General features: G+C 39.7%; 1 protein-coding gene across 4 annotated transcripts in view; it reads left to right on the forward strand.

Annotated features, from left to right (window-relative positions):
• Positions 1 to 26749, forward strand: part of LOC140463966 (uncharacterized) — a 113278-nt gene that overhangs the window by 67283 nt on the left and 19246 nt on the right. For all 4 annotated transcript variants that reach the window (XM_072558478.1, XM_072558480.1, XM_072558479.1 and 1 more), the window contains exon 3: positions 14708 to 14798. In XM_072558478.1, the coding sequence (XP_072414579.1) occupies positions 14708 to 14798 (91 nt within the window). The remainder of the gene's footprint in view (positions 1 to 14707; positions 14799 to 26749) is intronic.

The following is a 26749-nucleotide window of genomic DNA, read 5'->3' on the forward strand; positions in this document are numbered from 1 at the left end:
GTGAGAGTGAAATTGAAGGTTTTTCTAGAGATGGTGTATATTTGTCACTGTATCTAGTTTAATGGCAAGGAGCCACTTTTTTATTTTGAAAGTCTGTCAACTGCTTTCAAGGAATATATACTGCTCCAATGATACCATGTTTGCCCTCTCCAGATTAGTTGCATTGGATGTTGTCGAAACAAATCCTTAAACTGTTCCTTGCAAAGTTTGGTGTTTAGCTTGAAAACTGCCTTGATTTTGGAGAGTAGCTGAGCAGATTTTTTTCATGAAAGGAATCCCGTTGATCTATTACGTTTTTGCTTTTTCATCCCTCATCTGCTCTTAAACCTATCACAGAATATTGATGTGAATTTATACTGAATTGGGAGGTCAGTTAGAATTTGAAGTTGCACATGGATTTCAGTAATTTATCCTTTTTCTCATTAATCTTATTTCTAATCTCCCCTTTTGGCAGTCTCCAGTCTTCAACATTTAAGTAACTGGATTGGTTCCCTGGGTGGCTGGCTGTTTTTAAAAAAAAAAAAATTGCCTTGTCTGCAATGCCCCTTTCTTTATTTCCGAACAGATGATGAAGTAATGATGCCTGTACAACTAAATTGTTTTGTCATATGACCAGTGCTTTGTAATTATTATACTACTGCCCTTTTGATCGTTGAACTTTTTTTGATTGGAAATGCAAAGCAAGTTTCAAAATGGAGAACAAATTGCCCTGTTTGAAATCTGTCAATAGAATTTTACCCAATGCAAAATTACTCTTCTGATTTGAAGAGGGGTCTTCTGCCTCAGAACTTCATTTTTTCAATGCTCGACTGCAAATTTATTTTGCACCTCCATCCAGACCAGGGCAATATTCAACCAGTGGCAAGTTGTTGGCTTTATCTGGTTAGTTTCACTTTCTATCATGTTTTGATTTTCAATAGATTGTGAAAAACTTGTTAGGTTTAAAGCAACAATAGGGATATGAATTTATTCCCAACTTTAAAATATGGCGAGTTACCAGATACTGATTTTAACTCCATTTGACTGGTTGCATTCGTAACTTTGCCCAGAATGGATATATTTTTTACCTGTATCACCATACCAATTTTCTGCAACTAGATTTCAGTATGCTGTATTAACTAGTTGGTGTACTCTAGTCTTTCAGTAAATTATACATGAAAACCATGTACACCTGAACATATGATGATAAATACTTTTTTATAGTTAAATTTTGGAATTTGTCAGTATCTTTACACATCATGAATGTATGAAACTGAGAATCTTATGTTGAACACAATGCTTGGCTCGACTGTTTCAACACCACTTGTCCAGTTTCTGTTGTGTAGACGTGCAAGTCTATACTGATGCATTGGTATACTGTTAGCTCTTAACTTTTTAATGTCATCTAACTCTTGAAATTTTGTGCTTATCAAATTGATGCTATTGCCTCTTCACCCGTGCTCTGCAAAATAATTCTAATCCTTGTTCTCTCTCTTCCGTCTTTGTCATTGGATTGGCTTGTAATTGCTTATTTTTGAGATAGGGATGCAGAATTTGCCATCTTCCAGGCCTCTGACATAACTCTGTATCCAAGGAAGATTACAAAATTGTCATCTGAAGTTTTGTCTCCACTTGATTTCCCTTTGATCTGGGATGCATCCCATCAAGACTGTCATGTTTTTAGATGATGCTTATGTATTTAAAACAACCTTCCCAATTTTTTTTTTCTTGGCTCCATTGTTCACCCTCCTCCACTCCACTGTTGTCATCCTCTATTGTTTGGGTGAATACCAAGTAACCTTCTTAGTTTTAACTTTGAATTCATGGAGGGCCATTTTAAAAAAAAAGTTCCTTTCTTCTGTTTTTTAAACTATCATTTGTTTTAATGTTGAACACTTCTTTTTTTTTTTCCTTTGACCTATTGCCCTCCAGTCTTATTGCCTTTGCCCTAATATTCTGATCCCCAGTGCGTGCACAAATGAGAGCTGCTCAGAATAAAGTAAACTTAATGGTACTGGGTACTTTGTCTTTTGTCCATGTGTTTTGTGCTTTCCTTGTACCTGAAACATCTGTGCCTTGAAGCCCATTTTCTTGGCCAGACATTGTTTCCTGCCTATTAGCTTCCTTCGAAAATGACTAAATTTGACTCTCTTGGGCAATTGTGACTTTGCCATTATGTTTTAACTTGTGTTTTCACTGAAAACAGGCCTGCTTGACCCACTGAACAATCAGTTTCCCAGTCTATATTAACTTAATTAGTTCTGCACTCATTGACCATACTCCTGTATGTTCAATTTTTTTCTACTGGTCCACTTTTTTTTGTGTAGTTATTGGAAAAGCAAGCATGATTACATGAGTAATCATACCTATTTTAGAGTAAAACATTTGCTTTCCCTGTAGTTGCTGAATTTTAATGTACTATTGAAGCTATATTTTGACATGAATTCTTGCAAATGCCTATTTGGGGGAGGGGAAAGCTGGTTAAAATCTGTGGTTGTAAAAAAGATGTACAATATTAGTTTACCACCAGATGTGAAATTCACCAAGTTGGTGTTTTGAGTGGTGTGTATTGCTTATAAGAGTACACTGTCCATCATGGAGATGTACAGCATGGGGGCTGTTCCTGATTTTATGATTGCGATGTGAGAAGGTGTCCCTGCATTGAGTCAAATACATCCGTGACACAAACCATTGGGTATTTTGGCTCCTGTTTGTTCCGAGAGCTTGGGCAATGAGTTTCAACAAGTTATGCTGGCTATCATTTTAAATAGAGAAACGACCCATTTGCTGTTTTTGAACAAGCATTTGTGTGCACTTGTCAGTAAAAGCAGCCGGGGCCTGGGGTACTTTCTTGTCTTCAATGTTCACTTCTTGATGTTTTGGGCAGAGATGAATTGCAGCATCCTTTACTTTTCAAAAGGTGGTTTGCATGCTTGGCGTTGGGAAGTCATGTTGAGGATCTATAGGATATTGGTGAGGCCTCTTTGGGAATGCTGTGTCCAGTTCTGGTTGTCCTGTTGTAGGAAGGATACTATTAAACTAGAGAGGGTTCAAAAGTTTTACCAGATGTTGTTGGGAATGGCCAGTTAGATGGATGTTTTTCACAAGTGTAGGAGGTCGTGGGGTTACAATTTGAGGTTTAGAAAGTCATGATTGACATGGATAAGGTGTGATTCTGTAGGGTGTGGGATTTGCAGATGAGGGGCATATTTTCAAGGTGAGATTTTTAAAAAACTAATTTTTAGTAGTTCACACGTGGAATCCCTTCCTGAGGAAGTGGATATGAGTACAAATACAATGTTTAAAAAACAATTTGGATAGATGCATTAATGAGGTTTTGGGGGGTGGGGGGGTTGGCGAGGAGAGGAGGGGGAGAGAGAAAGGAAACGGGGAAAGGGATATGGGCCATGAGTAGACAAGTGGGACAAGTTTAGTTTGGGATTATGTTCAGTGTGGAATGGTTGGACTGAAGGGCCTGTTACATGCTGGATCGCTCTGAGCGAAAGTCAAAATTGCTATTTGTTTTTGGAAGGTTCAAGTGTCTTACCCTTTTGAATCCAGCTTATGTATCTGAGATATTAGGAATCTTCCTTCTTTCCTGGCATCATCATGTCACACAACAGCCAACAACAACAACAGATGCCAGCTAAAAGAAACATCCATTTAACTGACCACTTCAGAAGGTGCATCTGAATTAGCAATTGTCTGCTGTCAGCTACTGACTCCTGGTTGCATGCTTATTGCAGTCCAAGCATCAGGTGAGGCAGAGTTTTTACTATTTTTTTTTTCTGGTCATCTGGCTCTGGCTACTTCACCAGAAAATCCTTGATTTTACATTGTGCAAACAGGCTGAGGCCGATGAAGGTAGTTCATTGAATGTTAACCACTTGAGTTATCTTGGCTTTCTGAGGACTCTGCCATTTTTAATGTAGCTGCAGAGATGTTTAAAATCCTGTAGGTTACCATTTTAATGTTTTTCATGCACTCCCTTGAGTTGGTCCAAAGTATTAGTTTGTGTGCCTACAATAGTAGACCTGGACCCAAGGTAGCAATTTATTACCGACTTTTGCTATTGGTGTTTTATTTTCCAATTAGGATGGAGATAGAACAGCTTGAGTGATTTTTATTTTAAATTTTAGTTTTAACAGACTGGACTGCCTAAACTGTAACATGTCTTTTTTTTTTGTGACTAAATTTGTGGGCATCAGCCAGCATCCATGTACAGGAATTTTGTTGTCTTTCACTTGTTGATTGTACTATGAGTAACTGGTTTCCATTTGCAGGGAAAATAACTTTTGGTGTGTTGAAGATCCTGAACTCTGGGGACTGAGTGAAATTTTAAAAAAACAACAGTATTGTTCATTCTAAAACTCTGTAGTGAAGTTGTTGATTTAATATACTGCACAATATGTGGTGTAGTAGCAGAATTGAGCTCAAAAAGCTTTGGCAGAGATTCTCCAGAATCCTCAAGCATCCTGTTCTTTGGAAGCCTTACTGAATTGTGACAACAGATTAGATTCCCAACAGTATGGAAACAGGCCCTTTGGCCCAACAAGTCCACACTGATCCTCGAGCAACCCACACAGACCCACTTCCCCCACCCCACATTCACCCCTGACTAATGCACCAAACATTGGGCAATTTAGCATGGCCGATTCACCTAACCTGCATATTTTTGGATTATGGGAGAAAACCAGAGCATCTGGAGAAACACCACACGGACACTGGGAGAACTGGCAACTGTGTGTGTGTGTGTGTGTGTGGAGTTTGCACAAAACAGAAATCTAACCTGGGTCCCTGTTGCTGAGGCAGTAGTGCTAACCACTCAGCCACCATGCTGCCCAGATAAATGAATATATCTGAAATAGTGTGCTTTCCACATTGGCACATCTATTGTGGGTGCAGTCTTTCTTATATGCCAGCCATAGGTGGTGTAGGGGGAATCTTGATCCATGATTTAAATTGAATGTCCTAAATGATATCCATGAAAAAGCAGCAAGTTGAGCAAGTGACTTTCATCTCCAGTACACCAGAACTGTTAACTGAATCAAAAGACATTGCATCTACCATGAATTTGACCAACCAGATAATAATGAATAACATGAAAATAATTAAGGATTGTAAATTTGATCAAAAAGCTTGATTAAAAAGTTCTAATTTGCTTAAATGTCAATTCACTGCTATGATGAAGCAGTAACTTGAGTTAAAATTATCTCTCTTCTCTTTTTTTTTTCTTCTTTTCTCCCCCCCCAATCTTATTGTTTCACCCCCACTTTCCATACTGGCTATCTTGTGTACTTGTTCCCTTTTTAAGATGCTAATAAAAATGCAATGCAAAATGAAATTGGCAAAGTGTTCTTTGGCTTTTGGTCTGAATTCTTACTTTGAAGGCAAAATCTCAGTCCAGCTCTCAAATTTATTTTTGAAATTTGCACTGTCACTTAACAGTTATGGTGAGCGTGTGTTCTGCAAAGTTTAATTGTGTATGACAGATTATTTTGCATTCTCTGCCCTAGGCAACATAAACTAGCTAGCAGTGAATGAGACTTTGTTTGAGTTTGAATAAAGTAATGAAGAATTTCCTCCTCCAGATAACATATTTGTCATATTTCTTGACTATCTGTATGGGTAACCACAGCTTTTAAAAGAATAAGCTATGAAAGCTTTTTGCAACAGGGATCACTTGCTCCTCAAATCACCTGTCCCAACGCCATTTCTATCTTGGAGTCCCATCCATAATATCACCACTTATTCTTTGGAATCTTTTGCTTATTCTTAGGGTATGCATGCCACCTTTATTAACTTTCTGCCTGTAATGGCCTTTCAATCACACTTTTACATAATTTGATTTGTAATGCTATCAGCCTCTTGGCTTTAGAAGGAAACAAAGGAGTATTGCAGGCAGTGGGGTGAAATTGGTCAGATTTACAGAAAGATTAACCTTGGTACAAGTTAACTTCAAATCTTGGGGGGTGTCATAACATGCAGGTAGAGATGATGCTTTCAAGTGTCTAGCCACACCTGTTATAGGGACAAAACTTACATAAGTACATGATGTAGCCCCTTGTGTTCCTCCATTCACTTGAGATTGCAGCTGATCTATGACCTAATTCAGCTTTCTTCCCCTGCTCTTCTTTCCATTGAAGTCTGTCAGCCACTGATTTTTTTTGTTTTTCAACTGCAGATTGAAATCTTCACCACCTTGTGAAGGAAGTTAGGAAACACTTCTATGAATTGTTCTCTTCCGAGATCCCCCCAACCAGTCAAAATTAAGTAGATGACAAAAATCTGCTGCCCTCAAATCTCCAAATGCCAAGGAATGCACCCATAGCAGATGTGGAAGCAAGCCATTTGGCCCATCAAGTCTGCTCCAACTCTCAGCTTCCTGTTCAACCCAGTCCCTTACTCTATTCCTGTAACCTTGCACCTACCATGGTGAATCCATCTAGTTTGGACACTATGGACAATTTAGCATAGCCAGTGCACTTAACCTGCACATCTTTTGGACATGAGAGGAAACCAGAGCACCTGGTAGGAACTTGGGCAGACATGCAAACTCCACACATGGTTGCCCAAGGCTAGAATTGAGCTGAGGTCCCTGGTGCTGAGGTAGCAGGGCTCAGCACTGAGCCATGCCACCTCTTGGTAAACTTCCATAAAGCTTATACGTGGGCTTGTTTTACTTTGCGGCACACTTCAGGCCAACCCACACTAACATAGAGCCCAGAGCTACACTCAGTAGTTCTAGGCTCCATGTTGCAATGTTTGACACACTCTTGGCACAATTTTTCTTTTTAAGCTTAGAAATACAATGAAGTATTTAACATGTTGTAATTAGTACTCTAAATGACTAAGCACCCTGTAGAATTTGAAACTCTTTTGGCTATAATGTTACTGCAATTGAGTTATTTCATGTTTGAAACAAAGCATCAAACAAAATGTATGGAACTATGAAAAATGTTTGAGGATTCTGTGGCCATGAGCCCCACGTTTCTGTTCAAACTATGATAGTGAATAGCTTGGGCTAAGCACAAGACAATTGGGTTACTGCTCCAGATGGATTTTGCCTTGCATTATCTAATCATAGTGAAGTGCATCATCTATTGGAAGGTTTCCAGATCATGACACAAGCTTTCTAGTTGTGAGCAGTCAGCGATTTCCTGCTCCCTTTTCATAAATTAAGGCCTATGTCACTGCTGATCTCTTGATGATTGGCTTCAGTTCAACAGGAAATGCGATTTGATTGTTAATTGCTTTTGTTTGGTTTTCTAATTAAGTTGGACTGTTTGATGTAACTTGTACAGAGAAATCAGAACTGCAGAGCCTTCAAAATAAAACTCGCATGTGCACTGTAGACCACTTCAGTTCACCCCCCCACCACCACCATTCAGGAAGATTTGGTCTCTGCTTCTGTTCCTGCCAACATTGGCAGATTTACCTCGTCATGTGCTACCTTATTTCAGTTGTTGAGGATGCCTTCCAAAATGCATCTTCATTTTAAAACGTCCAGTTTCTTGCATAACTTTATATCCTGCATTGTATTTTGAGTTAACTTGTCCCTTCTCCAATTTTAACATGGAATATTTTTGTCACAGTGGAACATTTTTTGGCCCTTGTTGCATGTGCGCAAGGAGTTGGCCAGTCAGCCACTTGAGACTGCCCTGACATTTTGGGATCATTAGATGAGGTTTCAAATTAACAATACATTTTCCCACCTACCTTGAAACCTTCAACTTTGGCTTAACAAAAGTATATTCATCTTGGCCTTCAAATTTGCAGTCACTCTGCTTAAGTGAATTTCACTTGTTCTAACTGGGTGACATTTTTTTAAAATGTAGCTCTAGATTTGCTCACCAAATGGTCTCCACATCTATCCTGTCAAGACCACTTGTGACCTTTAAATATAGTAAGTCCCAGTTGCCTTAACTTTGAGAATTTTCATTTGCCTTGATCTGGATGACAACCAGCATTTTAGTTTTTTTCCATAAAGCTATTATAGTTGACCAGTTCAAAGTAGTGAAGCACTAACTTTTGCATGAATATGCTCCAACCTCTCCCCATTACAGTGGAGAGACTCAATCAAACGGTACATCAAATATTAATCAATAATGGCGTGGTTCTGCTGGAAAGGTTGACTTGAGTGGATGTAGGTTTAGCTTTCTGGTTCTCCTGCTTTCAGCATGGAGGTGGTTTAAAATGTAGACTTCATTTTTCTGTCCTATTGGTGTTGCCTGGAACTCTCAAATCTCTGCAATCCACAAACCAATACTTTAAATTTGCAGAATGGATGAGGGGATGGAAGCCTCTACAGCTTGCCATTTAATGCATGTATTAAACAGTTAACTGGCAAAGATTAACTTTTTGGTGTTAATGTGGGGGAGAAGAGCAAGCAATTTTTAATTTCAATGCATTGTTTTAATTTACTGCATGAATCCTAAACCAGATTTGAGGAAGGAGGAAATAGAGTGGAGCAAAGTTCCTGAGAGAGCACTAGTATGTGATGCTTCAGAGTAAAGGTAACTGCCTCCCCTTAAGTGTTTGCAGTTCATGACTTGGTCTTTGGTTCTGTGCTTACTGACTACATAAAACAATTATCAAGTGTGAGATTTGTGTAATTAATTATGTAAACTGTGTTGGTAAACTTCAAGATGTCTACTGCAAAGTCTAACATAAGACACCATCAGGCCAAACACTGGTGGTGTTTCATGTAGAAACCACAACTGTTTTTTTTACACAAAGCATTTGTGATGTTATGATCCTAGCTGATGGTACTCGACAGACCCCAGATTGAAACCTGATTGAGTAGACAACAGATGCGTTTAATGTTGTAGTCAAACACAAAGGCATTCACGTGAGGCTGCAGATTTTCCTTAAACAAGTTTACACCAGAAATAAAAACAAACAAGTCATATAAATAGTGATCCTGAAATGCAGCAAAACCTTTCACCCCATTCCAACACTTTGACACTGAAATTCAAAAACCTTTTTTTCTTTCCCGAGTTTCTATTTGACTGACTCCTTCTTTGCCATGGACAGTGGAGATGATGGAATTGACGTTTGTGAATTTGCTGTAATAATGGAGCTGAAAATTTGTGCTGTAATAACTTTGATTTCTATTCCACTCCTGGTTTTGGAAGATCTTATAAAAACTAAATGCTTCTGCAGTAATTCTTCCTTGGAAGATTTCTTAACAGAAAATAAATTTGCATTCTGGACTGTACTGTGGTTTTTTGAACTGAATTAACATTGAGATTGTTAACTTTTTTCTTAAAAAAAACTAAACCTTGTTTATCCTGCCTGTTATAAACCTGCCATAAAAAATCTTTGCAGACCCTCTGACCTCAAACAGCATTTACCAAAGAGCAATCGGATCCCGGACCTTCCCACATCTTGCCACTTCAACACACACCTGCTCCCATGCCCACATGTCCTTGGTCTGCTGCAATGTGCCAGTGAAGCTCAATGCAAACTGGAGATACAGCATCTCGTTTTCCAACTAGGCACATTACAGCCTGCCGGTCTCCACGTTAAATTCAACAACTTCAGATGATTATCCCATCTCGACCCCTCTGTTTTTGTTTGATTTTCTGCTCTGTAATTTTATTTCATTTCACTTACCTTTTTTTTTCATATATTTTTGTTTCGCTTCCTACTGTCATCACTTTTTTTTTCCCCCTCCCCTCTTTCCCCCCCCCCCTTTTTTTTTGTGACCCTTCTCCCCTGTTTTTTTCCATTTTGCCTCTGCTTCACCCATCACTTTCCCTCTTCCTTTTCTTCTTTTCCCCCCCGCCCCCCATATTTTGTCACATGGCACTGGCTTCAGCCATGGTCATTCACAGCTCCTAATTTCTCTATGCACTGTCGTTATCACTCTTTATTGCTACCTTTTGCTTCTGGAACCATGACACACCTTCTCTCAGCCAAGTATAAATACCTCCCTATTTCTCCTTTTGTTAAGGCTTTGACAAAGGGTCAGTTAGACTTGCAACATGAGCTCTTTTCTCTCCTTACAGATGCTGCCGGACCTACTGAGATTTTCCAGCATTTTCTCATTTGATTTTATCAAAGAGCAGGTGACTCCACCCACACTAGAAAGACTGCATATTGTCTGTGTACATAATTGTTTAAATCTTTTTTCAAAACAAACTTCAAACTATTGTTAAAGGTTCCAGGTTTAAAGTCTGGAAATTGCACTAACATGTTGCAAGTAAAACTTCACCACAGATTCTCTTGCTGAACTGAATAAAATAGGGAGGTGGGCCAATTTCCTAACTTGAGGTTCATTAGTCTTTAGTCAAGGAAATGCAACTTTTTTTGGAGTCTGCATTTTCCCAAACTTGTAACATGACCTCATTTAACATGTGAAAATGACATCATTCTCAGAACTACATTAAACTGAATAACTCCACATGAAGTTCATGATTTGTGCATCAAATCTAAAAATCTTGTGATTTTTCAGTCTTTGGTTACTGGCCCGTTGCTGAGAAGTCACATTACGTAAGAATGCAATGTAATCAGCTGATGTGGATTGGAGGCTCTGCAGCCCCAGAACTTGTCAATTATTAGTGCAGAAGGCAGCCTTTTTGCCTGTCATGTCTGTACTGGCTCTTGTCTCTTGTCTGACACTAGACAAGAGACAAATCTCCTGCCTTTTTGCTCATAGTTCTGCATACCACTTATCTACGAAAACAAAATGCAATGTCCTCTGTACTCGAACCTGTTGCCAGGTAGTATGTTCTATACCCTAACATCTCATGCAGTTTGTATCTCACCTGTTTCTCCCCCTGCTGCCGCCGCCCCCCCCCCACAAAAAAAACTGGAAGTTCATTTGCAATTGGCTACTTACTGCCTAGACAATGCAAGATAGTGGTTTAAAATTTACTTTGCCCTTGTTTGTGGCCTTACTTAGAATCATTGGGTTTAGTATGAAAATCACTGGCTTAAAAAGTGGAAATGCTATGCTCCACATTAAGAGCATTAGATTGTATTGAAATGGTATTGTGACAACTAACATTTATACACATTGTCCTTTTTCAGTTACTAAATGATTGTGTGCTTCCTATGCAGAAGTCATGACTATTTGGCTGATCCAGAGCCTGAGCTTAACACCTGGAAAGAGTTCAAATCATGATTGGTGAACTTGAATTTCTCTTTTAAATACAGATTTTTCAAAGAATCACGAAAGTGCTCTTTCCAAAGAAACCCATTTTTATTTCTTGCCTAAAATATCAACAATCCTATCCAACACCAGAAGGATGGCATAAGATGCCAGATGTGCAGAATAGACATGTGGTCATTAAGATGAAGCACAGCTTAGATTGGAGTGGAAGAAATGGGTTTGAATTCAAGGCACATTAGTACCAGTAGTGGTGAAAGGACCTGCTCTGATGGTATGGTTATCTTCTGAATTGTGCTAATATCAGAACCCTTGAATTGCATAACTAGGGCTGTAGACAGACCTTTTAAACTAAATATGGGGGTAGGAAGGTTCAGTTATAAAGGAAATTCGAAAACACATTTAAAAAGGTGGATAGAGTGCAATGTGGCACTTGGTTGCCAGATGTTAAGTGAGTGGCAGAGCCAGTGAATATCTCTTTGCACCAAGGGATTTTAAGAGAAGGGGAATTTACTAGTGGAACAAATTGAAAAGCTTTGCGTCTAAATACATGAAGCATTCAAAACAAAATTAATGGGTTAATGGTGCAAATAGAAACAAAAGGGTATGATTTGGCAGTGATAACTGAGATATGGTTACATTGAGACCAGGTGTGGGAATTGAATATCAAAGGTTACTCTGATTTTTAGAAAGATCGGCTGAAAGGAGCAAGTGGTATACTCTTGCTGGTGAAATAAGGGATCAGTGCTGTAATGAGAAATGGCATAAACACAGGTCAAAATGTGGGACCAGTCTGGATAGAAATAAGCAATAGTAAAGAAAGTACTTACAAGTAATCTATAGGTTACTAAACAATAGTTCTGCAGAGGAGCACAACATAAACCGGGAAATGTTAGAGGCTTGCAAGAAAGGTCTGGTAATAATCATGCGTAACTTTAACATGCGTGCAGAATGGAAGGATCCACTAAACCAGGGTAGCCTGGAGGCAGAGTTCCTTGAATGTATTAAATTTTTGTTTCTTGAAGCAGTATGTTGTGGAACAGAGTAGGCTACTCTGGATTTGGTATTGTCTCATGAGGTAAATTGACATAGTTAAGGATCCTGAAGGGAATAGTGACCAAAGTATGTTAGATCCAAAAATCAGCTTGGGGTGAGAAAGTGGAGTCCCGCTGTGTTCTGGAATTGAATTTAAAAATATTATAGGTATGTGGACAGATTTTGGTCTGAGTAGATTGGGTGGGAAGGTGAAATGGTAAGACAATGGGTGAGCAGTGACAGATGTCGAAAGACTACTCAATTCCTCAACTAAAATGCATCCCAATGAGCCAGAAAGATTGGGGGTGTAGGGGGAATGCAGTTTTTAAAGAAAAATCCATGGCTAAACAAGGTCTATGACGATAAAGTCAAAAACTAAGGAATACCATACTGCAAAGGCGAGTGGCAGGTTGCAAGATTAGGAAATTTTCAAACTTAACTCTGTTTTTAAAGTATCCCTTTAAGGTAAATTTACAGAAGAAAACTAGCACAAAATATCAAGGATAGCAAAGCTTCTACAGGTATAAAAGGAAGAGAGTCACAAAGGTAAATGTTGGTCCCTTTTTAGATGTAAACAGACTTAACACTGAAATTGCATATATTAAATCATACTTTTTTGTCTCAATTTTCAGAGGGCAATAGTACCATTTCTGTTGGAATGATTCAAGTCAGGCAATAAAGGTAGAAATTGGAATAATCAACATAAGGAAAAAGTACTAGGCAAACTATTAGGATTGAGGACCGACAAGACCCCTAGGCCTGATGGCCTGTATCCTAGAGTAGTAAAGGAAGTGGCAGTGGAGATGGTAGATTCTTTTGAATATTCCCTGGGCATAGGAAAAGTTCCATTGGATTGGAAAATGGCTAATGCAATGTCCTTTTTTTTTTCCAAAAAGGAGGGAGGCAAAATGTGGAAATTTACAGACCAGTTAGTTTAACATGATTGGGAAAGTGTTAGAATTGATTTACCAAGGAAGCAGTCTCGGGACACTTGGAAAGTGAAAAAATGCTATCCATTCATCAGCATGGTTTTGAAGGGCAAAGTGTTTGACTAACTTGCTAGAGTTCTTTTGAAGATGTAACGAGCAAAGTAGATAATGGAATCTTGTAGATGTAATATATCTGCAGTTCCAGAAGGCCTTTTAGATGCTGTACAAAGTTAAGTCACAAGGTTGGATCATGTGATTAGGGATAATTATTAGTTTGGACAGGTGACTGGCTGACTCGGACAGTTGAGATATATGGTTCTTGTTCTGGATGGTAAGATGTAACTAGTGGTGTGCCACAGGGTTCTGTCCTTGGACCCCAGCTATTTACAGCTTAATTATTGACTTTGATACAGGGATGAATGCTCTATCACAAAATTTGCAGGTGCAACAAAAATAAGTGGGATCGTGAATTGCAATGAGGAAATAAACTTTTACAAATAGATTTAGGTTAGGGGAGTTGGCCAAAATTTGGCGGAGTTTAATGTGGATAAATGGGAGGTCAAGCATTTGGGCTAAAAATTGGAAGGTGACTTAGGGGTGCTGTAGTAAAGAGATCCATGAGTTCATGAGTTGAAACTCTCACTTGCAGGTACAGTAGACAAAGCAAATGCTCACGCTTCAGCTAAAAGAAAATATCAAGGTAACCATACTTTTATAACTAAACAAGGTAATGGTGAAACTGCACCTGGAGTAATATACATAAGTTTTATACCCTTATTTGAGGAAAGATGTAGTGGTATTGGAGGGAGTTCAGAGGTGGTTCACGAGGTTTGATCCCAGAGCTGAGTGGTTTCTCATCAAGAGATATGGACGGTTTAGGCTGACACTCTGGAGTTTAGAATGAGGGGAGATGAAAGGTGTGGATAAAACAGATGTGGAGCAGATGCTTCCTCTTGTGGGGCATTCTTGGACAAGAGGTCATAGTCTTAGGATAAGGGATAGCAAAGTTAAATAGTTAAGTGCTACTTCTGAAGAGTTATGAAGCTGGCATTCACTACCCAAAATGTGGTGGATGCTGGAACAGTGAGTAAATTTGAGTTAAATGGATTTTTAATTGGTAATGGGTTGAAGGATTGTGGGGAGAAGGCAGGAAAATGGGATTGAGTATATCAACCATCAAATGGCAGCGCAGACTCAATGGGCCAAATGGCCTAATTTTGCGCTTAGAACTAACTTCTGAAGTGATATAGTAACTACAGTTTCATTATGATGGCCAATCATGTCTTGGTGAAATTAATGCTAGCACGACTGTTCTGAATGCTTTGAACAACTGTGACTAATGTCACGACTAAATACTTTAAATGTTCAGTACTCGCAGCACAAGATTTATTTTGTTTATGCACTTAATGTCAGATGCTCTAGTATGTGGTTGACTTGGTCAAGCAGTCCCAATTTTTCCTTTTGTCAGAGGAATCTGAATTTACGTTTATCAATTCTCCCTTTTTTTTGTTTTGTTTTCCTTCCAGTTTTCAGTGGTGTTTGTAATCCTATCTCCCATCTTGCTTGATGAGCCACAAAACAAATATCTAGTGAAGTTTACTTTGTATGTGACTGATATAGTTTGTATTATTGCTCTTTTTTTATTTAGATGATCTAGTTGATGAGTACCGTCCAGGCAAGATTCGAGGCAGTAGCTATGGAAAAACACAGACAAGAGAAGAGTTGGAGGAAGAACAACGGTATGTTCACCAAATCTCAAATTTTGAACTCCACTTGGATTTTTAAGTTGCATTTGGCTTTTTTTTGATCTGTCCAACTCCTCCCCAACCACTTTTTTTTTTTTGATAATCCTCCTAAGGACTGTTATCAGCCTTTCTCCCTTTTTTTTTTTGGTCAGGAAATCTTTCGATACACCTCAGTACTTTGTGAAACTAATGTTTAAGTTTGTTCATAACAGGCTAGTTTTGCACACCTTGGTGACAGCTAAAAATTCTCAGTTTATGGTAAGGACTTTTCTGGGACATTTTTGTCTGGCCTTAATAGCTTGTGAATATAATGTAACCTCAGCTTGGGATTTACATGTGAAGTCTTCAAGTTGAATATTTAAGGCCTTCTGAAAACCCAAACCGATCACATCCACTGGGTCTCCTTAGTCTAACTTGTTACTGCCTCAAAGCATTCTCTCAGATTTGCCAGGCATGACTTGACGCTGTACTGATGCAGTCCTGTTTTAACATGCACTTCCAAGTCCTGTCATCCCTTAAGGGACACTCTAATTTTACCAACAAGTCTGGCAAATCAGCCTATAATTACCTTCTGCCTGCCTCCACTTCTTTGAAACAAGGCTGTTACGTGTGCTATTTCCAGTCCTCTTGGACCATCTGATTCCAGTGATTTCTGATACATTGCTACTATCAAAGCCTTGACAATCTCCTCTGCCCTCTCCTTCAGAACCCTGGGGTGTAGCCTTTCTGGTCAGGGTGATTTACCTGTCTTCTGACTTTACAAAGGAGAAGTATTAGCACCGCTGAAAAAAATAATGACCATTGTACTTAACTCTGCCCCCTGACCTTTTTTTTCTTTTGAAGTATTGGTATGCTGCTGGTGCCTTCAGCTGTGAAAAGTAGTGTAAAATACCTAGTCATTCCTCCACCACTTATTATATTTTTGTTTCTCATGACTACTCCAGTCTCTTTCCAGTAGTCCAACTTCCACTTACTGCTCCTTTTAATTTACTGCTTTTCAAAAAAAACTTAGAATCGTTTATTGTTAACTCTCTCAAATTTCACCTTCCTCCACCTGCCAGTTTTTGCTCTTCAGTTATCCCCTGGTGTTTAAAAGCTCCCCAGTCCTCCAGCTTCATGTGGTATGCTTTTGTATTGTCTCTGACTTCTCTTGTCAGCTATAATTTGTCTCATTTCCTTAAATTCACCCCAAAGAAAACATACTGTGCCTCCTGAATTACCTCCAGAAACTCTTACTGCTCCACAGTCTTCCCTACTAGACTTCAATCAACTTTAGGTCCTATCTCATGTCTTTAGTATTACAATTGAGTTAAAAAGGTAACTATAAAAATTGTTTTCTAAAAGTTGATTTTATTAGAAATCTTCAGTTTCATTCTGGGAATCCAGATGTGAAACACTTGTTTTAATCATCTGCATGCTGCATTGATTGTCCCAAACTGCTTCAGTTGTTTCTTCGATGGAGAAGAGTTTAACAAGAACTGAATGCAGCAGGGAGTAGCTTTTTCTATAATTGATGTTCAGGTTTTTTAATAGTACAAACACTAGCGCTTCCTAAAGTGCAAAGCTGAAGGAAACCCATATCTCTGAAGGCTAATACACATTGCCAATTACTTCCCATGTTTATCATAGAGTTGTTTTAGGATGTAGTTAATGGAACTGCAGATTTTATTTTACAAGAGAAAGGGAAAAGTATAAAGAAACGGATCACAAATTAATGAAGCCAGAAGAGCACTTGTTTTCTTAGTCTGTACTTTACCAATTCTGCTTTTGATTTGCAAATCTCTTGTTCTTCAACTCTGTTTCACATTATCTATCTCAATTTTCAGTTTATTATTGGTAATCTAGCAGTGTTTTCATAACCAACATTGAATGTACCAAATTTGTGCTGAATAGATTTGGGAACTTATGGAAGTACAAAAATTATGCCCACTGTTGGAATAAAGCAAGCTCTGATGTCAGGTTTTGGAAGCCCAAGTTCTACTTATTTTCTGTTTCTTACCTGTGAATCATACAAGAAACAATACTTCTGTGAGCATGTTGAAGTGTGGTAACCAAACACAAGGATCTTAGTAATGCAGAGCCTTGGGTGACAGTGATTTTTTTTTGCACTTTTTTTTTGCTATTTAGTGTAAGAGACAAATATTCAGGTGCTAGAAAGAACGTAAATTTGTCAGTTAACATGAATCTGTTCCTTAAGTCCACCAAGGATGTGCACTTGCTTATTTGTAAGACTGTCTTGTTGACCAGGACCAAACAACACTGCTTAATGCTTTTATTTGATTTGGTGTACACTCATTCTACATTACTCAATTTTAGGTGCTTTGTTGATTTCGTTCCACAATAGTTGCATTCAATGCTTTGTGCAGGTAGTTAAACCTTTTCAGGGTTTTATGTAAGAATCTATGATTAATAAAGTTTCTGTCTATGGGTTTTGTAGATGGAAACAAATTTTTAGATGAGTTTAATCTGCTATTGTGCTGATTTTTTTTTTTTAATTTGCAAGGTATTTCAGAGCTAGCTGCTCCTAAATTCAATGCTCTCTACGAATTGAACAGTGTTTAAATGTCTGACTTTTTGAGGCTTTCTTAACTTGCCTCACTCCATGACCACCTGTCTTAAATGACACATTCTGTTCCTACCCTTCCTTCCTAATGCTTTCCACATTGACCCAACTCCCATTCATTGTTATCTTTGATCCCTACCACTACTAAAGTATCAACAGTACCTCAAGCAATCCTTTTGGAAAATCTGGAGATGAGCTTTAAATACTTCTGTAGGTTTTTTAGGAAAGATCTTTTGTCAATTCTTTAACACACTCAACGTGGAAACAGCCTTTTGGTCTAACCAGTCCATGCTGAACATAATCCCAAACTAAATTAGTCCCACCTGCCTGCTCCTGGTTGATATCCCTCCAAACCTTTCCTATTCACTTGTATATCCAAATGTATTTTAAACAGTGTGTACTTGAACGCACATCCACCATTTTCCTCAGGAAGTTTATACCACACGCAAACCACTTTTTTTTTAGAAACAAATTGCTTTTATGCCTTTCTTTTCTTTTAAAACTTACCCCCCCCCCCCCAACTCCCCCATCCTAAATATTCCCCCACCATATGGAAAAGATGCCTGCCATTAACCCAATCAATACCCCTCCTGATTTTATAAACTTCCAAAAGGTCACCAGTCAACCCCTTGCAAGTGAAGAGATCTGTCATTGTTTGCTTGAATGTCCCTTTTGGAAAATTTGTATCAGTGATCTGGCAATTATACCTTTCCACAAACTAATTTGTTATCCACTTCAATGAGCCTCCCCTTATCTATGATTTTGACTTGCTGTTTGATTTAAATTTAGTTACAAATTTGTCCTCTCTTTTCATTACGTATCTAACAGCATGATCTCTTCCTTTAACAGATCCAATTGCTTTCATGGACGAGTGAGCTACCTACTTAGGTTATTGGTTTAATGTATTGACTAACGCAAGCTAATGTGAAGTGATAAATATTGGTTCTTATTATTACTAGAATTTGACAATCTAAAACTCTTGTGGTATAGCAACTATAGAGTTAAAGTAAATGCCTTCCATTTCCTTGCCCTGGCTGCATTTAAGTGCCCAGCCCTTGTTAGTTTTACTGACACTGTGTGGACCAACCTGGTATTAAACATGTCCATTTCAGATTCTGACATGTTATGAGTTTTTTTTTTTTATTTTCATTTTGGGAGTGTGGAAGGTGCTGGCAGTACAACCTTGAGTCCCACCACCGAAATGGTCAATGCAACTTGCAGTTGTGCCTCCACTGCCCACAAGATCTGCGTAACTTGAAGGCTATTCTGATATAAACCCTTGGTGTGGAGTATAGATTTTGAGGTTCTGCAATGAGCTTCCACCTGCCCCCCCCACCATGTATATTTTTGACTTTGCTTCTATGCGGCACGTGGGCGGCATGGTGGCACAGTGGTTAGCACTGCTGCCTCACAGCGCCGGAGACCCGGGTTCAATTCCCGCCTCAGGCGACTGACTGTGGAGTTTGCACGTTCTCCCCGTGTCTGCGTGGGTTTCCTCCGGGTGCTCCGGTTTCCTCCCACACTCCAAAAAATGTGCCGGTCAGGTTAATTGGCTAAGCTAAATTGCCCGTAATGTTAGGTAGGGGTAGATGTCGATGTAGGGGTATGGGTGGGTTACGCTTCGGCGGGGCGGTGTGGACTTGTTGGGCCGAAGGGTCTGTTTCCACACTGTAAGTAATCTAATCTAATCTAATAATTTACCTCAACTTTAGTGATGTTGACAGTCAAGCTAAATGGCAAGTAATTCAGATTGTTCAGAGAATAGTTGGGCAGATTAACAACCAGAAACCACAATTAGTATTCAGGAATTTGTAAAATTCTTATGTAAATAGTTTTAAATGTATTGTTCTGATATTTTCAATGCACACTATTTTGGCAACTAGCACAATGCACTATTGTTTAATAGCGGCAGGTGTAAAGTGAAATGTTAAGCAACATTTACAATTTTCCAAATAGTATGGAGAACTTGACATCATGTGATGTAGTTTATTTGACCAAGTGAAGTGAGGTACCATTGAAAGAACATTTTCTGTTCTCTTGGACAGATGTAGTGGCAGAAAAATACACTCCAAGCTTGCTTGTTCATATCTCTGAAAAAGCCTCCATTGTTTAAGTTGGTGAATAGATTAGTTGTTCATAGGCTATGCGACATTGATTTTTTTTTTTCCCTTCTCTACCACTGCCCTGACACTGACAGTACAGCAGTCGTGCCATTTTAGAAAGATGACTGAAGAGGTTCAAGTCCAAATTCATGGCATTCACCATCATTTGTAAATCGTTTTTTAAGTCTTTTGACTAAAACTCAGCACAATAGCCCTTTTTTCAGAATCTAGTAATCCATATATTGCTGGTGTGGTGTAATGTAATGTCAGTGCTCCCAAAATTGCAGCACAATTCATTGAACCATATAGCATTGAAATAAAGTTATGTCACTTGAGAACTTGACCACTTAAGAAATCATGAAGTAATGGGTGTCAAGGGCTGAGTAATGGCTTAAAGTTTCACTGCTGGAAATTGCAAGCAAACTGAGATTGTCCTAGTTTTTCACCTTTTGAAAGGTGATGTTTTTAGTATGCTGACTTGACCCTATGTTTAAGATCTTCAGATGGTTTCTGTATGTTAATTTTAGTTCCATGTTAGAGAATTTGTGGCATGACTACTCCATTCAGGAGGAGTAATGTCGAGGGGCACCTGGAGACCTGCACCCACAGCTGACATACGGATGGAGATGTGGAATGTTTTGAAGGATCAAACCTGATCCAGTTCTAAATCATTAATTGTTTGAATCTTGTAGGTAGCTAGGGAAGAGATTGCAGGGTCCCTTGCTGAGATATTTGTATCATTGTCAGCCATGTGTAAGGTACCAGAAAACTGGGTATGTTGCCAGTATTTAAAGGCTAAGGAAAATCTGGAGAGCCAAAGACCCAGTGAGTCTTGGGTCAGGTGGGTAAGTTAGAGGGGATTTTGAGGGACACAATTTGCACGTCAACATGGCTTGGTGTGAGGAAAGTGTTTTGCTAACTTGGGTTTTTTGAATAGGTGTCAAAGAAAATTTGAAGGCCAAGTAGAGGACGTTATTTGGATTTCAAAGGTTCTGCACAGACCAGTTAAGGATAGGTGTAGGATCTGGGGGGCTGGCTGACGTTTGGATAGAAAATTGACTTGCAGGAGGGAGGCACCATAGTGGTGGAGTGTTGCTTTTCAGACAGGTCTGTGATCAGTGTTGGGTCCACTGCTTTTCATTTGTATAAACTTGGATGTGAATATAGGAGATACAGTTAATAAGCTTGCAGACAAAGCCCCCAAAATAGGTGATATGCTGGACCATCAAGATTATCTCTGTACAAAGGACCTTGATCAGATGGGCTGAAGAATGGCAGGTGGATTTTAATTTAGTGTTGCATCAAGTGTCTCCTGGGAGTCCAAAAATGGAAGGCATAAGTTTTTAAAGTGAGATGAGAGACTTTTAAAAGGGACCAGAGGGTTAACGTTTTCACACAGGGTGGTGTTTGAATGGCACAAGCATTCAGGAAGAAGTGGAGGTGGGTACAAGAACACTTTTTTTTTTAAAAAATCTAGACGGGTATATGAAGAGGAAAGGTTTAGACAGGTATGGACTAAATGGTGGCATGCAACTAGGTCAGATTGGGATGTCTGGTTGGTATGGATGAGTTGACCAAAGGGTCTGTTTCGGTGCCATAATCTCTAAATGCTAACTTCCAATCTTGAAATCTTTTCCAGATTTTCTGCAAATACTCAACCTGTTGAATCCTTAAGAAGCTGCATCCATCAAATTTTGATATTCACAGCCTTGTTTATTATTTGAAAATGTCCACTTTGCCAGATTATTCCCTTACATTAAGTGAATGGATAAGCCAGTCCTAATCAGAAATAACTTAATTGTTAAATATTTACTTTAAATGCTGTTAAATCATGTCTGCTAACTAATTGTGCTCTGCATATGTGTACTTGCATTGGCTGTTTGTACAATCTGAACAATTTTTGTTTGGTCTAGTGGGCTTGCATGTTACTTAAGGGTACTTCTGTTGAAAGGCTAAAGGTTTTTAATACAGTTGGCAGAATTTGGAACAACCTCATGTTAAATTATTTAAACACTGAGGAACAGTACTTAAAAATATTCCAGATTAATGAACTCTAAATATGAAAACTTAGCTTGGAATAAACAAATCTGTTTCGGGAACATGCTGTTTATTCCTTCAGAAGATCTGAAGGAAGTCTCTGTATAGCTTGCTTATTATTTTGGGTGGTTCAAGTTTCTAATTACTTTACGGAAAGGATCACTTTATTCTACTGATGTGCTGGTTGTTTAATCTGATCACTGCTGTATACCAAAACAGGGTTACTTTTTTTAAAAAAGTCCAATTGATTTTTTTTTTATTTAAACATTATTTTTTATTTAAACATTAGTGTACTTAAAGCAAATTTGATACCTTAATTGAGGCTTGAGTCTTAATTTTAAAATGGCTTGCTCTTCCCATAAAAGAATTTTTCACTTTTAAATTTACATTAGCAATTCTACACTTCAGCCATTCCATTTTGCTTTAGCTTGGACTTGCAAATCTGTTGCATCGAGAGTCATAGTCAGAGATGTATAGCATAGAAACAGACCCTTCTGTCCAACTCGTCCATGCCGACCAGATATCCCAACCCAATCTAGTCCCACCTGGCCCATATCCCTCCAAACCCTTCCTATTCATATACCTAACCAAATGCCTCTTAAGTGTTGCAATTGTACCAGCCTCCTCCACTTCCTCTGGAAACTCATTCCTGTGGTCTTCTATCTTTCCCCTCTCGCCCTAAACCTATGCCCTCTAGTTCTGGATTCCCCCACCCCAGGGAAGTGTCTGTGTTGTGTCTGTCATGTCACAGCCCTAGCAACATGCCAAAAGTGGCCTAACCAATGTCCTGTACAGCCACAACATGACCTCTCAACTCTGCACTGTGTTTTCCTCTGGTTAGAATATACCAAACACTGCCTTCACTATTCTATCTATCTGCGACTCCACTTTCAAAGAGCTAAGAACCTGCACTCCAGGTCTTTTGTTCAGCAACACTCACTGGGACCTTAGCATTAAGTGTATAAGTCCTGCTAAGATTTGCTTTTCCAAAATGCAGCATCTTGCATTTATCTGAATGAAACTCTTATCTGCCACATCCTGTTGTAATCTGAGGTAACCTTCTTAGCTGTCCATTACACCTCCAATTTTGGTGTCCTCTGCCAACTTAATAACTATACCTCTATAAATGGCTTGCATATGAGCATAATTGTTGAATAGTGGACCCAAAACTGATCCTTGTGGCTTGATTCCAAAAAAATGAAATTGTTTGCTCACTTGTAATGCAAGGAAATGTTATTTTAACAAGTTTGTATTAACAAGCTAAGAGCAAGGTGTTCACCTTGCAGCCCCAGGCCTGTTCTGTTGTTCAATAAATTCAATAAGATCTGATTATTGTCTTACTCTATATTTCCTGCCTTATTCAACTATAGCAAAGCACACTTTGTTGTAAGTGTTTCAATATAACTTCAAATATAAACTATTCTATTTCTTTTGCTAATCACTTGCCCCTCTATCACTGCCCCAAATGCATCAGTTCTCAAATGGATAGAACAGTGACAGTAATATGCTGCTTTTGTTCCTTTTTTTTATTAGGACATCTGAACAGTTTAAATGGCATGTTGCTCAAATGAACAAGTTACTCCTTTCTTTAGTAAGATTGTCCACTATTTCAATGATTTGTTTTCCAGTCTGTCTTGGTCGTCATTGAATATTTCTGCAGCATGAGGCTTTTGCTCTGTAGTTGTTGCCCTCAATGGAAATTGTGCATTGTTCCTTAATTATTCTCCTGTTCTACCTTGCTTTATGCTGTCGCTGAGGCAGCTGTGAACACTCATGGTCATACATCTATTTTCTCTCACTTTCACATAGTTACTGTCTTAACCAAGCTGCATTGCTATTGAGACCTGCAACTGGTAGTTTGGGACTTGCTTGAGAGGGTCAAGGCTAAATTCCAAGGTTGGGGAGATCATTTTTAATTATTTTTTTTCCCTAGCATATGCATTTCTCTCAGGCCTTGTGTACTGAAAGGAGGCTATTTGTTTGTTTGAATCTGGAAAGTCACCAGCAACCCACCTCCCCTACCCCATAGGACTCCACTGGATTTCCACAGCAGCTGATTGACCCAACTGGGACTTGGTTGGGTGCCAGTGCCCACAGTGGGGCTGCATATCACTTGTGTGGGTCCAATGTTTCTCCAACACTTTGTCCTGGTTGGCATTTGTTGCCATAAAGCAGTGGGTTTCCATGATCTAGAGGCTGTGCACTGGCAAGCAGTGATTTCAGCTCCCACTTTGCTACCTCCTTGCATCTGCATTATTGTCTATTCCAGCTGTCTGCTAAAACTTAATACTAGTCTTGAGGCAAATGCATCAATTTAATCCTTTTTTTTAATATATTGGGTCTCTGGCTCCACTGACCTACTTTGCTGAAATGTTGAGGTTAGACAATAGTCAATAGATGCAGGAGTAGGCCATTCTGCCCTTCGAGCCTGCACCGCCATTCAATATGATCATGGCTGATCATTCCTAATCAGTATCCTGTTCCAGCCTTCTCTCCATACCCCTTGACTCCACTATCTTTTTTAAGAGCTCTATCCAATTCTTTCTTAAATGAATCCAGAGACTGGGCCTCCACTGCCCTCTGGGGCAGAGCATTCCCCAAAGCCACCACTCTCTGGGTGAAGTAGTTTCTCCTCATCTCTGTCCTAAATGGTCTACCCCGTATTTTTAAGCTGTGTCCTCTGGTTCGGCACTCCCCCATCAGCGGAAACATGTTCCCTCCTGCCAGAGTGTCCAGTCCTTTCATAATCCTATACGTTTCAATCAGATCCCCTCTCAGTCTTCTAAACTCAAGGGTATACAAGCCCAGTCGCTTCAGTCTTTCCGTGTAAGGCAATCCTGCCATTCCAGGAATTGACCTCGTGAACCTACGCTGCACTCCCTCAATAGCCAGAATGTCTTTCCTCAAATTTGGAGACCAGAACTGTACACAGTACTCCAGGTGTGGTCTCACCAGGGCCCTGTACAGCTGCAGAAGCACCTCTTTGCTTCTATACTCAATCCCTCTTGTTATGAAGGCCAGCATGCTATTTGCCGCCTTCACGACCTGCTGTACCTGTATGCTTGCCTTCATTGACTGGTGGACAAGAACACCCAGATCTCTCTGAACAGCCCCTTTACCTAATTTGATACCATTGAGGTAGTAATCTGCCTTCCTGTTCTTGCCACCAAAGTGGATAACCAGACATTTATCCACATTAAACTGCATCTGCCATGCATCTGCCCACTCACCTAACTTGTCCAGGTCACCCTGTAATCTCCTAACATCCTCACACATTTCACCCTACCACCTAGCTTTGTGTCATCAGCAAATTTGCTAATGTTATTGCTGATACCATCTTCTATATCATTTACATATATTGTAAAAAGCTGCGGTCCCAGCACAGATCCCTGCGGTACCCCACTGGTCACTGCCTGCCATTCCGAAATGGAGCTGTTAATCACTACCCTTTGTTTCCTATTAGCCAACCAATTCTCTATCCAATCTAGTACTTTGCCCCCAATCCCGTGCGCCCTAATTTTACTCACTAACCTCTTGTGTGGGACTTTATCAAAAGCTTTCTGAAAGTCCAGGTACACCACATCTACTGGATCTCCCTCGTCCATCTTCAGAGTTACATCCTCAAAAAATTCAAGAAGATTAGTCAAGCATGATTTCCCCTTCATAAATCCATGCTGACTCTGTCCTATCCTGTTACTATTTATCCAGATGTGCCGTAATTTCATCCTTTATAATAGACTCCAGCATCTTTCCCACCACTGAGGTCAGACTAACTGGTCTATAATTTCCTGCTTTCTCCCGCCCACCCTTCTTAAAGTGGCACAACATTAGCTGCCCTCCAATCCTCAGGAACCGACCCCGATTCTATTGAACTCTGGAAAATAATCACCAGAGCATCCACGATTTCCCGAGCCACCACCTTCAGTACCCTGGGATGCAGGCCATCAGGTCCCGGAGACTTATCAACCTTCAGACCTAACAGTCTCTCCAACGCCAAATCCTGGCAAATACAAATTCCCTTAAGTTCAGGTCCTTCAGCCACTGTTACCTCGGGGAGATTGCTTGTGTTTTCCCCAGTGAACACAGATCTGAAGTACCCATTTAATTCCTCTGCCATTTCTTCGTTCCCAGTAATATATTCCCCTGCTTCTGTCTTCAAGGGCCCAATTTTTGTCCTAACCATTTTTTTGCCTTGGACATACCTTAAAAAAGCTTTTACTATCCTCCTTTATATTCTTGGCCAGTTTACCTTCGTACCTCCATTTTTTTTCTCTGCGTATTTCCTTCTTACTAATCCTCTGTTGTTCTTTAAAAGCTTCCCAGTCCTCCGTTTTCCCGCTTATCCTCGCTAACTTATACTTTTTCTCTTTTAACTTTATATGTTTCTTTACTTCCCTCATCAGCCACGGCCGCCCATGTCTCCTCCTGGGATCTTTCTTCCTTTTAGGAATGAACTGATCCTGCATCTTCTGCATTATACACAGAAATATCCGCCATTGTTCCTCCACGGTCTTCCCTGTTAAGGTATTGAACCATTGAACTTTGGCCAGTTGCTCCCTCAGCTCCATATTTCCCTTTTATTCAACTGAAATATTGTCACTTCTGATTGTACCCACTCCCTCTCAAATTGCAGATTGAAGCTTATTGTATTATGGTCACTACTTCCCAATGGCTCCTTCACTTCGAGGTCACTGACCAATTCCGGTTCGTTACACCATTCCAGATCCAGAATCGCCTTATCCCTGGTCGGCTCCAGCACCAGCTGCTCTAAAAATCCATCTCTGAGGCACTCCACAAAGTCTCTTTCTTGATGCCCGATACCATCCTGATTCTCCCAGTCTACCTGCATGTTAAAATCCCCCATAACAACTGTAGTAACATCTTTGCGACAAGCCAATTTCAGCTCCTGATTCAACTTACCTCCAACATCCAGACTACTGTTTGGGGGCCTGTAGATGACTCCCATGAGGGTCTTTTTACCCTTAGTGTTTTGAAGCTCTATCCACACTGACTCTACATCCCCTGACTCTAGGTCCCCCCGCGCAAGGGACTGAATATCCTCCCTTAGCAACAAGGCCACCCCACCCCCTCTGCCCGTCAGTCTGTCCTTACGATAGCACGTGTAGCCTTGAATATTCATTTCCCAGGCCCTGTCCCCATGAAGCCACGTCTCAGTTATCCCCACAATATCGTATCTGCCAATTTCCAAAAGAGCCTCAAGCTCATCCACCTTGTGTCTAATG

This window comes from Chiloscyllium punctatum, chromosome 39 (genome assembly GCF_047496795.1).
Source record: "Chiloscyllium punctatum isolate Juve2018m chromosome 39, sChiPun1.3, whole genome shotgun sequence".
In the NCBI taxonomy this organism is placed as follows: domain Eukaryota; kingdom Metazoa; phylum Chordata; class Chondrichthyes; order Orectolobiformes; family Hemiscylliidae; genus Chiloscyllium; species Chiloscyllium punctatum.